The sequence below is a fragment of the Grampus griseus genome (assembly GCF_964374135.1).
Source record: "Grampus griseus genome assembly, chromosome: 4".
NCBI lineage: Eukaryota > Metazoa > Chordata > Mammalia > Artiodactyla > Delphinidae > Grampus > Grampus griseus.
In genome coordinates this window covers 13,033,400-13,047,420 of record NC_138997.1, presented here as the reverse complement: position 1 = coordinate 13,047,420, position 14,021 = coordinate 13,033,400, and the positions used below count along the sequence as shown (strand labels likewise).

Sequence of the window (14,021 nt, the reverse complement as noted above, 5' to 3'; positions counted from 1 at the left end):
ATAACCTAAACAGAATCGAGAAAAAATATTATATAGCAAACTAGGGCACCTACATAAACACAGGAACATATTTTTAAACTTATATGATTAAATTTATGAACTTTTTAAGAATATCTATCTAACTACTTATTGTATACAATATGAAGGTTTTGAGCATTAAAAAACCTATTAGACATACAAATATAGTGAATTAAAATATTAGTATAAAATTACAAATCCTCAATTCTGAAAAATATCAAGAAGAATCTCAGCTTTTGTGTATTTTTCTAGATCAAGTAAACAGGTAAACATTTCTAAAGGGACTACTGCATCTGCATTATGGAAGTATTACCAAAACACAGGGCAAGTAGGCAGTAGTACTGCTAGCTTACTTAAAAACTCAAGCATGGATTCTCACTTCTTTTGTATCTTGATACTTTCATGCAGACTATGAACTTTTTAACACGTTGCATCTGAAAATATTTCTCTGTTTGTCAGTCACCGGCAAGCTTGTGCATGTGTGGTGGTGTACGTTAAAACCACATGCCCGAGAAAAAGAAGAGGATCCAGTCTAAACCATAACGCTGTTACATATTCACCTAGTTCCTATTTACCAACTGGCATTACGTTACTGTCTTCTTGAAAGACTTCTGGATACACAGGTTATACTACACCACAAGTGAAATGATCTAAGATTTAAAGTCAGAATTTCAATGGAGGTAATAGAAACCCCGACAGGTTCAGAATACTCTAGTAGGTCTTAAAATTTCAATTAGCCCCTTCAATGCAGTCTTTTTTTTTTTTCGGTTATCATTTCAAAACTAAATTAGTCATCCCAAATAGACAAAAGTATGACTAAAATACTTATTTAAGTAAGTGACTTTCAAACTTTTTCTTAACTATAAAAAATAAGAAATACACTTTACCTGCTGTTCATTTTACCTGCTGATCCAAAATATATGTTAGTACGTGTGTATAGATATACACTTACATACATATATATAATCTAAAGCCACATTTTCATAACATGATACCTACCCTTAATATGTTAAGATACTTCATATAGTAGAATATTCTGATATTTTCTATTCAATTTCATTTTTTAATGAAAATGTTGGCTATGATTCATTAAACTTTCATAATCAACTAAGCAGGCCACAGACTGCATTTTAGTGATTCTAATCCCATCCTGCCCACTCAACTGTAGGAATTAACTTTAAAATGACATTATTAGTGGGGCTTCCCTGGTGGCACAGTGGTTGAGAATCTGCCTGCCAATGCAGGGGACACAGGTTCGATCCCTGGATCTGGGAAGATCCCACATGCCGCGGAGCAACTAAGCCTTGCACCACAACTACTGAGCCCACGTGCTGCAACTACTGAAGCCCGCGCGCCTAGAGCCCACACTCCGCAACAAGAGAAGCCCCCGCTTGCCGCAACTAGAGAAAGCCCGCACACAGCAACGAAGACGCAACACAGCCAAAAATAAATAAATTTTAAAAAAGAAAGAAATGCCTTAAAAATAAATAAAATAAAAATGACATCATTAGTGATAGGCACTCTTGGGTGATGGTAGAAGGGTGGGAGGAATAAAAAATCTTTTTTTTCCTCCTACTTTACCCACACTAGAGCACAGCTGTGAATTATCAAGAGAAAGACACCTGAAGTTCTCAATGTGAGAGAAGCACTGCCGCCTGCTTAGCACTTCATCTGAGTCCACACTAGTGCAGTGACTTGCCTTTGTAGCTTTTGCACCCTTTGGTCGGAACTGTCCTTTTCACGGGTGAGTTGTGAAGAACATAAGAACCCATCATGTGACAGTTACCACCTTCTGAATCAAAAGAACTTTTCCCATTTGCATTAGGAAGCCCTTGAAACTATTTATCAAAGACTAAGAGTAGATTCTGGGGTGTTGTTTTGTTTTGGGTTTTTTTTGAAATATGGTATACTGTTAGGTAGAGTAGAATAAAATAACTTGAGTGACTGGGAATTCTGTATTTATTTTACAATTTTTACAAAATAGCATAAAATAAGTAACTTTTAAATAACATAAGTGCCAGTTTGTGGCACCCAGAGCAAGATAAACAGCAGGAGTTCTGCAAATATTTTCTGATTTGAGCTAAGCATCATGATGTAATTCAACTAAGACTTCACAATGGCAAAACATTTTCTTTCAATAATTAATGCTTTACGTTATATAATGTATAATTTTCTAACCTGTTCTAGTCTTGCTCAAAATAGATTCAGCTATACCTTCTGTAAAAAGATTAGTATTTTAAATGCTAACCACGTGAATCATGATTATAGTTATTTACCTGCTTTGATTATTAAATTAGACTGAGAGAAAGAAGGATTCGATCGCCCTCTTGTGGTAATTTTGCTGTAGTGTATCCTCCAGGAGTTCCACGTCAACTGGAATTTTTTCTTTTTACTCTAGTCAGAGTGGTCTTCTGTCCATAGTTTCTGAATTTCCAAAGGCACTACATATACTTTCTGTCCTTCACAGTACATATACTTTGTAGCCTCCCTTCAGTTTCTACCTCTGAAATTTAGCCTTTTCCTTGCTCTTTTAGGAAACATTCTCCTGTTCCCTTCCAATTACCATACCAAAAACTTTTTTTATGAAAGTTGCTTCCAGTATTCTAATCACATACGAAATAATTACAGCAACTCTCCATCGACATAGATAAGCTTTAAGTAAATGGAAATAATTAAAAATGTGTGGGGCTAAGGTGTCAGCATTTTTTCCAAGAGGACAGGTGCTAAGTCAATTAATAGTCCAGAAAGTTCAGAGGCTAATGATATTAGTCTAAATAGTTTTAAGTTTTCAAAAGTAATAAAATAGCCTTTTCTTTAAAATAGTCTAGATCGTATGCAGTAGCCTTTCCTCTTTCTCCCACAGCACAAAGCTTTGAGCTTCTTTGCAAAATTAGTAATGGAAATTCAAGAATATACAAAATGACACTACGAAGTATTTTTAACTATATAAAAAATTCATGATTTCTTAAAGATAATTTACAATAAGTGAAGTTAGTGTTAATGTATTTAAATGTTATAGAAAATACAAAGATGGATTCCTAATTAATTACAAGTTCACTTTTTCCACTCTTGCGAACTGTAAAAAAAAAAAAAAGTTCTTAAATAATGAATGACCGGGCTTCCCCGGTGGCACAGTGGTTAAGAATCCACCTGCCAATGCAGGGGACACGGGTTCGATCCCTGGTCCCGGAAGATCCCACATGCCGCGGAGCAACTAAGCCCGTGAGCCACAACTACTGAGCCCGCGTGCTGCAACTACTGAAGCCCGCGTGCCTAGAGCCCATGCTCTGCAACAAGAGAAGCCACTGCAATGAGAAGCCCTCACACTGCAACGAAGAGTAGCCCCGCTCGCTGCCTGGGCGCAGCAACAAAGACCCAATGCCGCCAAAAATAAGCAAAATAAAAAAAAAAATTTTTAATAATAAATGATCTATTTTTAAAGCTATCATATTTTTCAAGCAGCCCCTTGTGTATTCAATCAATACTCATCCCAAAACTGATGAGGGAAGACTAGAAATACATAGGGGATTAGGTTAAAAATGTTCCTTCTTTGCAAAGGAACCAGAACTTTCAAAAGCAGAGTAGCATGGCATGTCTCAGTAACTGAAGATACTCTACTAAAACCACAGCACAGATTATAAATTGGGAGCAGCAGGAAATGAGCTTGAAAAGTTAGCAGGGGTCATAGTGGCAAAGGTCTTAATGATTAGTGAAGGAGGGGGAAACAGTCCAGCACCTGAAGCAGGAGAGTGACACGGGCAAGTGAGAGCTTTAGAAGATCACTTGCACTAAGGAGGACAGACTGACAGGGTGAGAAGGAGATGGGGAAATTAGTTAGGAGCTGTTTGTAAAGACCAGGGCCTGAACCAAACCAATGGCTGTGACCACAAAGAGGAGAAAAGAGATTTGAGAAATGCTAAGATGTGGAATCATTAGGTATTAGTTACTGTGGGAACATGGGGGTGGAGGCGGGACTCTCAAGCTTCCATTCTAGCTTTGGCGCCTGGGTGACTGTGACATCTCCAGAGACAGGTACGATATTTTCAGACACACTGCATTTGAGGTGCCACCCAGAAACAGTAAGGAGGTCAACAAGTTTGAGGGTACGGAGATCAGGAGAGAGAGGACTGTAAATTATCAGTGGCTGGGTAGTAAAAGGAACCTGGACGAGAGATCTATCAGGGAGAGTGTAAAGAGTGTCAAGAGGTAAGACTGAGGGTGGCGTCAGCAACATTTAAGTATAGTCCCATTTTCCTCTTAAGAGAGGTACTTTTGTCCGATGACCGTAACCTTCATTCAGGTTGGGAGAAGCATTTAGTCTCCTTCCACTTTGCAGATCAGAAAACTGAGGGTCAAGGTTAAGTGACTTTATTTAAAGCTCTTTATCTGTAGAAGTGAATGAAAACTCAGGTTTCCAGATGGAGCCCAAGGACAGGAAGTAAAAGAACTTTCTTCAATAATTGTTTGACGGCAGCAAGTGCTTCTGTTGTTATTTTGTATACGTGATGAAAACTAAAATGTATTTCCAGGGCTAACCTTCCAACAACATAGTTTGTTAATAAGACCCCAAATTTACAATGGAACCCATGCCTCCTGGGTAATCCAGGAAACCAGGCCACGCTCTCAATTCTATAGTTATAAATAGCAAGTGGCAACACACACAGAGAATGTTTATACTGTACCTAGTGCTGTACCTACTTTTCCCAGTCCTTTGTAAATCTTAGATCGTTGAGAATGGGTTTCCCAGAACACATTTTCATAATTATACTTAAAGGCAAAAAGCAAGAGATTTCTTGGGCGTAGTACCTGCTTGGTTGGGCCGTTGCCAGCTTGGTGACTTGATGCCACCGGTGGACCCTAGAGGCTTGAAGGCGGCAGCAGTGGTGAGCCCGGCCACCCCTGGTCTGGCCGAGCCTGGGCTTCCCGGCCCCTCAGGCATGCTCCCAGCTGCAGCTGTGGCGGCGGCCAGTGGCTGAGAGGGCTCCTGGGCGCTGCTGGAGAGAAAAGAAGGAAACATTTCTGGTGATGCGCTAGCGATCTAACTTAGCAATGATTTGTTCTTTCCTCAATTTATTAAATCTCTAAGGAAAACAAAAATACATATATACACTACCAAACGTAAAATAGATAGCTAGTGGGAAGCAGCCGCATAGCACAGGGAGATCAGCTTGGTGCTTTGTGACCACCTACAGGGGTGGGATAGGGAGGGTGGGATAGGGAGGGTGGGAGGGAGGGAGACGCAAGAGGGAGGGGATATGGGGATATATGTATATGTATAGCTCATTCACTTCGTTATACAGCAGAAACTAACACACCATTGTAAAGCAATTATACTCCAATAAAGATGTTAAAAAAAACACAACTAATTAATTAACTGATATTTTAAAAAGAAAAACTCTAATACCATGACTGAGGGGCTGCCTTTTTTAAAACAGAAAAAAAGAAAAAGGGAAGGAAAGGAGTCAGACTGCAGTTCTTTCAATGCTTTGGAAATTCTCTTTAAAAAGTTCTACCATGAGAAATGAGGCACTGAAAAACTTATACAGCCAATCCTTTTAAATAAGAAGCTAATTGCCTCTATCTCAACGTTTCAGAAGGGTCATCTACATTAAAACAATTAATTATTGGAGACTCCTTGATAATTTCTATGAAATGGCACAGATGCTGTTTTCCTCTTCTCCACATTCTTCTAGTATTTTATGAACCAAGCTTCCCTGACATCTTACCAGTCACTCTTTTCACTCACACACTCAGTCACTCATTCATGCAATAAATACTTAAGCACCTACTATATTCCAGACATTGTGTTACACAGTGGTAAACAAAAGACAACATCCACCGCCTAACACAACATCCAGTGTTCTGTGTTCAGGATTACAGGAAAACAAGAAACAAGTCTGCCACTGCCTTCTTTCAATCAGAGCTATTTGCTTAACAGGTGGAACAGGTGGTTCCAGTTTGATTTAGAAGATCATATGGCTTTTATTATCCCAGTCATTTGTTATTTATATTTATATATCATCATTTCAAAAAAAAATTTTAGGTAGTTCAAATTATAAAATACGCTCTTTGGAATGATGCAATACTATAAGTTTCTCTCAGGTAAAGTATAATAATAGTAACAACAATGACAACAACAATAATACATACATCCTACTAAGTTTTCAATAGAAATTTAGCTACCGCTTGCTAAAAATTCCATGCACAGAAACTCAATTCCTTCAATACCTGAAATCAACAGCTAGAGGAATAGATCAATAAAGATAGGATATTATATAAATGACTTTAGTAAAATAAATAGCCTTAATTATACTGTTAGGTTGAAATTTCAATGCAATTTCAAATGCAATCGTGCCCACTATACTACCAAATGACCAAGATTACCTAATTTTCGCAATGCCTCTTGAACCCTGGGTAACACCTAACAGAGCAGGCCTGAGGCTGCCTATGCTTAGGAAGCCCCGCTGCAAGGCTGCCCTTTGACTGGCTTTTGGCAACTTGGCTGGTAAACAGTTCCCTATGGTCATATAAAAGTTTCTCCGAAAGATAAACAGTGGCGGGCTTCCCTGGTGGCGCAGTGGTTGACAGTCCGCCTGCCGATGCAGGGGACGCCGGTTCGTGCCCCGGTCCAGGAAGATCCCACATGCCGCGGAGTGGCTGGGCCCGTGAGCCATGGCCGCTGAGGCTGCACGTCCGGAGCCTGTGCTCCGCAACAGGAGAGGCCACAACAGTGAGAGGCCCGCGTACCGCAAAAAAAAAAAAAAAAAAATATATATATATATATATATATATACACATAAACAGTGGCTCATTGTGCCTAAACTATACCAACAATGTGGTTTATGATAAACCCCTGCTTTCCTTTGGAGAGTCTGGAGTTTGGGTATGAACAAGGCACAGCGTGCCTACATGACAAGCCCCAATTAAATATGTCTTAGGTACTTAGTTTCTGAAGAGCCTCTCTGGTAGAGAACACTTTGCACGTCTTCTCATAACTCACTGCTCTAGGAATCCACACATCCTGTATGACCTCACTGGGACAGGACTTTTGGACACCTGAGCCTCCTTTCTTCTGGACTTGGTCCTATGCACCTTTCTCCTTGCTGATTCTGCTTTGTTCTCTTTCAGTGTAGTAACTCTCTGTCAGGAGCACTACGATGGACTGAGTTCTGTCAAGTCCTCTAGTGAGTCATCACACCTTGGGGTGGGTTCTGGGCACCTCTGACACTAAATAGTTTTGAAAAATTATATTAGAGCTATTTTAACTTTCTTGAAATACTGTTCCCTATTACTGTCCCCTCAAATTCAAGTGCAGTAGAGCCATCACCTTCTCCCAACATTTCTAATCAGTTTAATGAAAAACTCACATCTGCTTGATGTTAAAACATACTATACTATGAAAAAAATAAGCACTTTAATAATTTTTATCATAAATAAAAAGTGAAAGATGGTTTACTTATTGGTAGTGCTGAACACAATTCTCAGTAAAGATGACACACTAAATAATATTAATAGAAACAGGGTTTAAATGTTATAGGTCAGTCCTTATAAAAGATTTGTGAGGGACAGGTTATTTTACTTCTCTAAGCCTCAGTTACCTAAACTTTTAATGGGGATAATGCTTTGCTCATAAGAATTCCGGGGACTTAATTAAGATATTTATGTACAAAGTACTTAACCATACTCTAGGACACAGAATATGAGCTTAACATATGAAAAAGATAATTAATGTATTCAAATAATAAAGACTTATTTTCAATATTTTTACACATTACAAACAAATTATTTTTGAAAGTAACAGAGAAGTATAGACAATTTTAATTCTAGGGTTAATTACTCATGAGGATTTGAAAAATAAAAACAACTAATAATCCATATAGCCACAATTCTGAAAAGAGAATTCATGACCAAGCAATACTGGAATTTACAGATGAAACACAGAATCTGAAAATAATAATAAAACCCAAATCATCATTTAATGTGTAATAACCTGAAATCGTTAAAATTTAATTACAGGAGAGTTGCCAACTCACTTAGAAGAAAGTGACCAGGACGACAGGAAATCAATGCCAAGCCTAGTGAAGTCAGGTTGAGGGAACTGGTTAACTGGCCCATGGTATGAAAGAAACTCAGAAGAAGCATAAGACTAATGCTCAAATATCTGACATGTGGATTCACTCTATATGGCTATGCTCTCTCTGTTTGCTGAATGTTGAGTCAAATCTATGGTGAGATAGACTAGGTTCAATAAAAGGAAGTATTTCCTAATATGAAAAATCATCCAAAGGAAACACTTTCCATGAGAGGTTTGTTTCCAGAAGGCACTTCACAAAAGATGGAGGTGCTGTAGACCAGATCCAACCATTTAGAGAGTAGAGGACTAAGTTACACGTCGGCCTGACATTTGAAGCCTCCTAAGATAGAGCTACAATCTATCTGTTCAGTCATATCTCCTACCACTCTGCTACACAAACTATATTCTTGCCATAGCTCCTTTCTGTCCACAGCTCTACATCTTTGCCAGGCTCTACATGGAAGGTGCTCCTCCACTCTCCCTCTGCACCTGTCCAAACCTTATCCATACTTAGCAATAGGAGTAGTAGCACAATAATACCCATCATGCATTGTGCACTACGCTAAGCAATTAACATATTTTATTTAATCACTCAATCTCCTAGAAGTAAAGACACCCCTTGCTTCAATGCATGGCAGATATCAGCTGCATGGCATAAAGCTACACTTCAATTTGTAATAGCTACAGTTTTTCTTCATTAATAGTAACTTCTTTATGTATCTTGGCTCCTCTACTACATTATAAACTATTTGAGGTTGGTGCATTTATTGTGACCTTGATATGTTACTTAAACTTGGTAAATTTCCTCATTTGTAAAATGAGGTTAACATACTTTTAGGAACACTCCTGCACTGTTGGTAGGAATGTAAATTGGAGCAGCCACTACGGAGAACAGTATGGAGGCTCCTACAAACAGTTACCATATGACCCAGCAATCTCACTCCTGGGCATATATCTGGAAAAGACGAAAACTCTAAAGATACGTGCACCCCAATGTTCATAGCAGCACTATTTACAATAGCCAAGACATAGAAGACACCTACGTGTCCATCGACAGATGAATAGATAAAATAGGTGGCGTATACATACATACATACACACACACATTGGAATACTACTCAGCCATAAAAAGAATGAAATACTGCCATTTGCGGCAACATGGATGTACCTGGAGATTATCATGCTAAGTGAAGTAAGTCAGACAAAGAAATACAAATATATGATAACACTTATATGTGGAATCTAAAAAAAGATGCAAATGAACTTATTTACAAAACAGAAACAGACTCACTGACTTAGAGAACGAACTTACAGTTACGATGGGGGATGTGTGTTGGGGGAGGGATAGATAGGGAGTTTGGGATTGACATGTACACACTGCTATATTTAAAAACAGATAACCAACAAGGACCTACTGCATAGCACAGGGAATGGTGCTCAATACTCTGTAATAACCTAAATGGGAAAAGAATTTGAAAAAGAATAGATACATGTATTTGTATAACTGAATCACTTTGCTGTACACCTGAAACTACCACATTGTTAATCAACTGTACTCCAATATAAAATAAAAATTTTTAAAGAATGAAAAAATGCCATTTGCAGCAACAAAAATAGACCTAGAGATTATCATACTAAGTGAAGTAAGTCAGACAGAGAGGGGCAAATATCATATGCTATCACTTGTGTGGAATCTAAAAAAAAGATGCAAATGAATTTATTTACAAAACAGAAATAGACTACACAGACATAGAAAACAAACTTATGGTTAACAAAGGGGAAAAGGGCAGGGGGGATAAATTAGGAGTTTGGGATTAACAGATACACACTACTACATATAAAATAAACAACTAGGACCTACTGTATGGCAGTAGAGATAATACATGTAACACATGTAAGGTATTGAGCACAGTGCTGAGCAGAGTATATGCTCAAGAAACGCTATTATCTTGTAATATCTAGCTAGGATATCCAGGAATACATACATTCATCAAATAAACATCCTCCATCTGTACTAATAATTCTGCTTCTAAATGTAGTTTGTAGATAGTTCTGGTCCAGGATTTTGAGACCAGGCACAATCCTGCTTCCTCAATTTTAAATAACACAATATTTCTTAAAATTCCCATGGACTATAATTCATAAGCAAAAAAAGTTTTCATTTTTTTATTGTATCCTTTGTACATAGTCTTGTATATATTCTCTCCCAAAAGGCCTAAGATGTTTACATCTTAAACAGTACTCTTCAGATACAAAGAGTGTGCAGATTATAAAGAATTTATAAAAATCTAAGTTATAAGCAAGAAAGTTCTTCCATTTACATTTATATTCAGGATTGGTCAGTAAAGTTAATCTCTGGGGAAACAGAGCTCTATCAACTTAAAATATTTAATGTAGTAATGGGAAGATATTAGGTTTTATCTAGACAATCACATATTGGAATATATGATGTATAGGTCTCTAAAAATCCCATGTCTTTTTTTCTAATTTTTAACTGTTAGCTACTATTTAAAGAAAATACATAAACATTAGGTATCGTATACTAAAGATTAAAAAATTAGTAAAGCCACTGGCTATGTAATTTTATATTTGGGAAGAAAATGTTATCAGTAATCACTAACAGCAAAATATTTCAAATTGATGACTAATTTATTAATATAATATGTCATGAATACTTAGATTGGTATCTTATTTCTGAAGTAATGACTCACATATATTTTTTCTAAATTTAAATTGTTTAAGGTATACCTAAATTCTAAACAAAATTAAAATGCTTTCTGAAAGATTCTAGTGAGGAAATCAGAGCAAATCCGTAAATACTGTTGGCTAATACCACAGAAGCTAACAATCAAATATGGTTATTTTCACTAGTCTGCCAAATAAACAAGCACTGAAATAAAATGTTAAATTAATATGACTTCCATCTCAAGAATACTAAAGATTCTGTTTCATATTCAAAAAACTGAAAATGGAGAAAAACATACTGACAGAGCAAAGGTTTCTTTTCAAAACTGAGCTAATGAGGACAAAAGAAAAACTAAGAGAAGTTAACTTTCAGTGTCAGCAACCTGATTTATCTTGAGTTTACATTCTTTTCCCACATTTGTTTAACTATTACAACAAATCAATTTCAGCTGCAGATTGGGAACAGTTGGAAAGTTCAAGTCTATTTTCAAAGGAAAATCTGTTCAAAGAATAATCTGGAGGTAACTTTTATTCTAATTACACATTTAAATGTTTTTTAAAAAGCCAGCTGTACATTGCAAGTTTAATTATCAGTGTTTAAACTACACAGTTTTTAGCTAAAGTTTTACAAAAATTGATATACATAGATTCTGAAGTAGTAGAAAAGGAGTATTTTTGGAAGGTCATAATTATAAACAACTTTTAATTTCAATAGAATTCTCCTGTCAGAACTCTATGAAAGGACCTAGATGTATAGAGCAGTCATGAGTCTCCTTTGTTCCAGAATCCTATTTACAAGAAAATTTTTTGTATTTTCCTAAGCAAAATTCTTTAAGTTAGACGTTTTGTATCAAAATTCAACATGTTAAATATACTATAATAGAAAGGCACAATTCTGGTATTATACTACACTTTATTATAATTTTATTTTAAAGATTACTGTTATACAAAAGCAAACATCAGAGATAAAATACCTCTGACATTAACCCAACTGCTCTTTTGGTACTCCTCTCACTGAAGTGGCAAGGTCTCCTCAGGAAACCCTGCACTCCAGCTTTGCAGAATGCCAACTAGCTTACCTTGTTGAGAACCATTTTCCTTTCCCAAATATCGAAACATATTTAGTTTGTGCCTATTGCTGTTAATAAAAAGTAATGTAAATGACTACTAACACTTCCTCTAGAAGTGGGTGCATGGATAAATATTCAGTTAGTCCATAAGTACAGGCATACCTTTTTTTCAAAAACAAAAAGTTTATTTAAACAATAAGACACCTGACTTGAAGGAAAAACTATCTAGGATTCATTTCTTTTAGAGTAAATTTTCCTGCTTACAGATTGCCTTACATGTAACAACTACATACAAAAAAGTTATAAAACTGTCCTCAGTTTTACAATGATAAATGAAAAGCATTAAAATTCTCCAATCAAACAAGGTATGCCAGGATTTTTATGTTGTTCTTTTTCTGTTAAAACAGGGAGAACAAAATAACTTACTGGAATATAAAGCGAAAAGCTGAATGAGCATGGTACTAATGGAGAAAGGGAGTATTTTCTCATAATCAGCATCTTTCCCCATCCCATCTCCATTTAATGTCAATCAATGCTTAGAGCATTCCATTAGGTTCTCAAAGGAACCTTTTATTCCAAGGGTAGTTAGTAACCTGTCTTTGTACAGACTTAGCCCTGACAATGTAATATTTCTGCTCATTTAACAATCACAATTCCACAAGTATAAAATAATTTCGGGTATATTTTTTCTTGGAGCAAAATGTACAATGACCTCTTGTACATTTTGCTGTTTGTCCCCCTGTTTTAATCTCCCTTAAAAGTAATCTAGAATTATACAGGGACACCTCATTTTATTGCACTTTACTGTGCTTTGCACACATTGCATTGTTTTTTTTTTAACAACTTGAAGGTTTGTGGCAACCCTGCAACAAGCAAGTCTATTGGCATCATTTTTCTAAAAGCATTTGCTGCTAACTTAGTGTCTCTATGCCATAATTTGGTAATCCTTACAATATTTCAAACTTTTTCATTATTATTACATTTGTTAATGGTGATTGGTGATCAGTGATCTTTCATGTTACTACTGCAAAAAGATTATGACTCACTGAAGGCTCAGATGATGGTTAGCATTTTTAAGCAATAAAGTATTTTTAAATTAAGATATATACATTAACTTTAGACATAATGCTATTGCACACTTAACAGAATACAATATAGTGTGAACATAACTTTTATATAAATGTACTGGGAAACCAAAAAATTTGTGACTCACTTTATTGCATTATTTACCTTATTGCAATGGTTTGGAACCAAACCCATATCTCCGAGGTATGCTTGTAATTAAGTATAATGAGAATATCCATAACAGTGGGTAGGACACAAACACATGATCAACAGGCAGCCTGTGTCATATCATGCTTTTACGAATTATAGTCATAGTTGTACCCTCTGTCATTAATTTTATGTTCTGTCAGAAATAATATAGTCATTTCATTAAGATTATACCTTTAGTAAATACTTAAGATATTTTTATTTTTATGTTATACCTAATAATTTTAGCATAATTGTTAAGTTTAGGAGAAAAATTCATTTTTGTGTTTCAGTATTTCCCAGATATGGAGAAAATTAAGTTGTTTGCCCACATAAAACCTTCATATCTACGAGCTATAAGATAGTAGCCAATCAAAACCAATTATTTTATTATTCTTTTTCATTTTTTCAAAAGGTATAAAGGTATGTTTTATTAAACATTTAACTCTTCTCATATAGCAACATCCATGCAATAAAAAACAGGGTTCTACTCTAAGTTAAATACTTGTACTATTACTCGTAATTTCATACCAAATATCAAATGTGCTAATAAAAGATGTCACAAAGGATTAAAAGGCAAGTTAATAATCATACAAAATAACATGCTTGTGCATTACCACTGCATTGAAATTACGGTTAATTTAAAACTGGACACAAATGAGCTCTAGGATTTTCTCATCTGGGCTGTTAATATGACACTTCAGCGTTAGAGAAAGCAGTACCTTCCACAGCAAACCACCCCTTGTGACATCCGCTCTCCCAGTACCTGGTTTTCTTAACATGGACAGAGTCAGTTGATTTCCTCGAGGGCTGGAGATATGAAAAAGCTAAAGGCTTGGAAACAGGGCTGATGCAAAGTGCATCCAGGAGTGAGTGATATTTTTCAGGACTGGAGAGCCTGGTGAGCATTCAGAAAGAGTTTT

The 14,021-nt window shown here is 36.2% G+C and overlaps 1 protein-coding gene across 1 annotated transcript in view; it reads right to left on the bottom strand.

Moving 5' to 3' along the window:
• Nucleotides 1-14,021, bottom strand: part of PDLIM5 (PDZ and LIM domain 5) — a 211,941-nt gene that overhangs the window by 45,110 nt on the left and 152,810 nt on the right. Inside the window, exons 10-11 of the mRNA XM_082653030.1 lie at nt 13,865-13,996; nt 4,825-5,012 (exon numbers count right to left, since the gene is read on the bottom strand). Of these exons, the coding sequence (XP_082509156.1) occupies nt 4,825-5,012; nt 13,865-13,996 (320 nt within the window). The remainder of the gene's footprint in view (nt 1-4,824; nt 5,013-13,864; nt 13,997-14,021) is intronic.